This window comes from Triticum aestivum, chromosome 1A (genome assembly GCF_018294505.1).
Source record: "Triticum aestivum cultivar Chinese Spring chromosome 1A, IWGSC CS RefSeq v2.1, whole genome shotgun sequence".
Taxonomy (NCBI): Eukaryota; Viridiplantae; Streptophyta; class Magnoliopsida; order Poales; family Poaceae; genus Triticum; species Triticum aestivum.
In genome coordinates this window covers 256,546,702-256,548,854 of record NC_057794.1, presented here as the reverse complement: position 1 = coordinate 256,548,854, position 2,153 = coordinate 256,546,702, and the positions used below count along the sequence as shown (strand labels likewise).

General features: G+C 51.7%; 1 protein-coding gene across 1 annotated transcript; it reads right to left on the bottom strand.

The window, feature by feature from the left end:
• Window positions 1-633: 633 nt before the first annotated feature.
• On the bottom strand, window positions 634-1,942 carry LOC123115827 (extensin). Its single transcript, XM_044536934.1, has 2 exons — window positions 1,198-1,942; window positions 634-1,118 (listed from the first exon to the last, which is right to left on the bottom strand). The coding sequence occupies exons 1-2, from the start codon at window positions 1,664-1,666 to the stop codon at window positions 973-975; spliced, it is 615 nt and encodes a 204-aa protein (XP_044392869.1). The 5' UTR covers window positions 1,667-1,942; the 3' UTR covers window positions 634-972.
• Between the last annotated feature and the right edge of the window lie 211 nt (window positions 1,943-2,153).

Below are 2,153 nucleotides of genomic sequence, written 5' to 3'. Positions count from 1 at the left end.
AGGCAACCCGGAAATAAGAAAGCAACATAGTAAACAACCATCATATAAACATGGCATGATGCGCAAAAAAGTATGATGCATGTCCGGTTTAATGAAACATGGCATGGCAAAGTGCACAAGCAAAACTACAAGTTAAGTGGAGCTCAATATGCAACGAGTTGCATATTGACGGATCACCACATTCAAGTTATTTAGTTCGATCTCGTTCATGTATCCAACAATATTAAATGTTGATTAACATGGCAAGAGGTGAAGCATATGAAAACTACCTATACAGGCAAGTTTAAATGAGGCCGGAACAACAAACAACAAGTCCGGAAAAATCCTCATGTGCATATTTTAAAATTGGTACTGTTCTGCCCTATACACAATTTTAGAGTTATTAAACATGCAAAGTAAAGCCACCATGTTAAACTAGGCATTTTTCTACCCCATTTACATATAAAGTTTATTTAAATCCAAGCTATTGTTTTTTAGTTATGAAATAAAGCATTTTAGCATGGCATTTAGAAAAATAAACACAAACAGCAATTTAAACATTTTAAACATGGATGAAAGTTGGAAATTATTAATCTACACAAAATTCTAACCATTTTACATATAAAGTTTGTTTTAATCTGATGCACGGTTTGTGAGTTACTATATGCATGAACTCTAGGGACTTTTCTGTAAATATGCAGTGCACTGGATAATTAGACAAATTCGTTCAGGAAAAAAAACATGGGCCGAAACAGTGGGCGCAACATATTACACAGCGCCCAGGGGCGAGGCTTTGCAAGCGGCTGCTCACCAGCGTGGCCACTTGGCCGGGGCGAACTGGGCCTTGCTATAGATGGGCCGGACGCGGGGCTGGGACGCGGAGTGCATGGAGGATGGCGCTGGGCCTTGGCGCGGGATGGCTGGAGGGCCACGCGGTCGACCACACAGGTCAACGTATGCGGATCGAGCAAAAGCGCGGCGGCGCCATGCACGTCACCGGCGAGCGGCAGAGACTCGGACTCCGGCGACGGATCTGAGCGGGAAGGCCGGGAATAGGCCGAGGTACTCCAGATCTGGCGGACCCCCACCGGATCGGGCGAAGAACGCGGCCTGGGCGACTCCACGGGCGGTGGTAGTTCCTGCAGGGCAATGGAGGAAGGGAAGGTCAGAGAGAGAGATGGAGAGAGAAGGAGAGGGAAGGAGAGGGAAAAGGGCAACCAGGACTCATCTCCGGCGAGGGCGGTGACGAGGGACGACCGAGGAGGCGCCGGCGGAGTCCAGCGGTGGGGTCTGGGTCGCCGGCGGGAGGAGGCAGCGGGACGAGCTGCGGGATCCGGGCTCCTCCCGATCCAGGGTGAGGCGGCGGCGCAGTGCGGGCGCCTCGGGCCCAGATCGGGGCCCGGGCGGGCCTGGCGCGGGCCTGCGGCGGCGGGGAGGAGTGGGGAGACGTGGCGGGGACAGGTGGAGGGCTCTGGTTGGCTGGAGCGGCACGCAGGTGGCGGCTCGGCCAGTGGCTGAGCACCAAGTGATGAGACGGTGGTGGCTGGGCCAGAAAACGAGGGGGAGGTGGCTGGATGTGGCTGGCGGTGCGGATTTCGAGGTGGCGGCGGCTGATCCGAGGGGAAAAGGCTAGCAACGTGTTTGTTTGAGGGGATTTGGATGTGGGGAATGGGAGTTTAAGGTCCATGGGAATTAACTTCCTTTGATTGTCTCATGGACAAGGGAATTAAGAGGGGAAGGGGAAGAGGAATTAGGAGGCCCAACTCCCCTCAAACTCTTCCCTGGGGGGACCCTGGTAATTCAGCGTGGGAGTGGGAGTTGACGCCAAAAAAAAGCTCTACGCTATTCCTCATGTCGCGCGGCGGCGGCCGGCGGCGGAAGGGAAAAAAGGACGAAAATCCCAGTGATAGCCCGGCAAAATCCTAGCTAATGACCCTTATTTAGCAGCGCCGCCATTCTTCCTCCAAACAAATCGACGGCTGAGGTAACCTGTTCTTCCCCTTTCCATCGTGAATTGAGGAAATTTTGCTGCCAATCCAACTTTGTTACGTGCATATCTAGCTGTATCCCATCTGGTTTTGTTAACAAAACTGGATTCGTTTCTTTTCCCTTCACAAACTGATGCAGATATTCTTTCTATTTTTTTTCCTAATACACAGGTCACAGATTTGTTC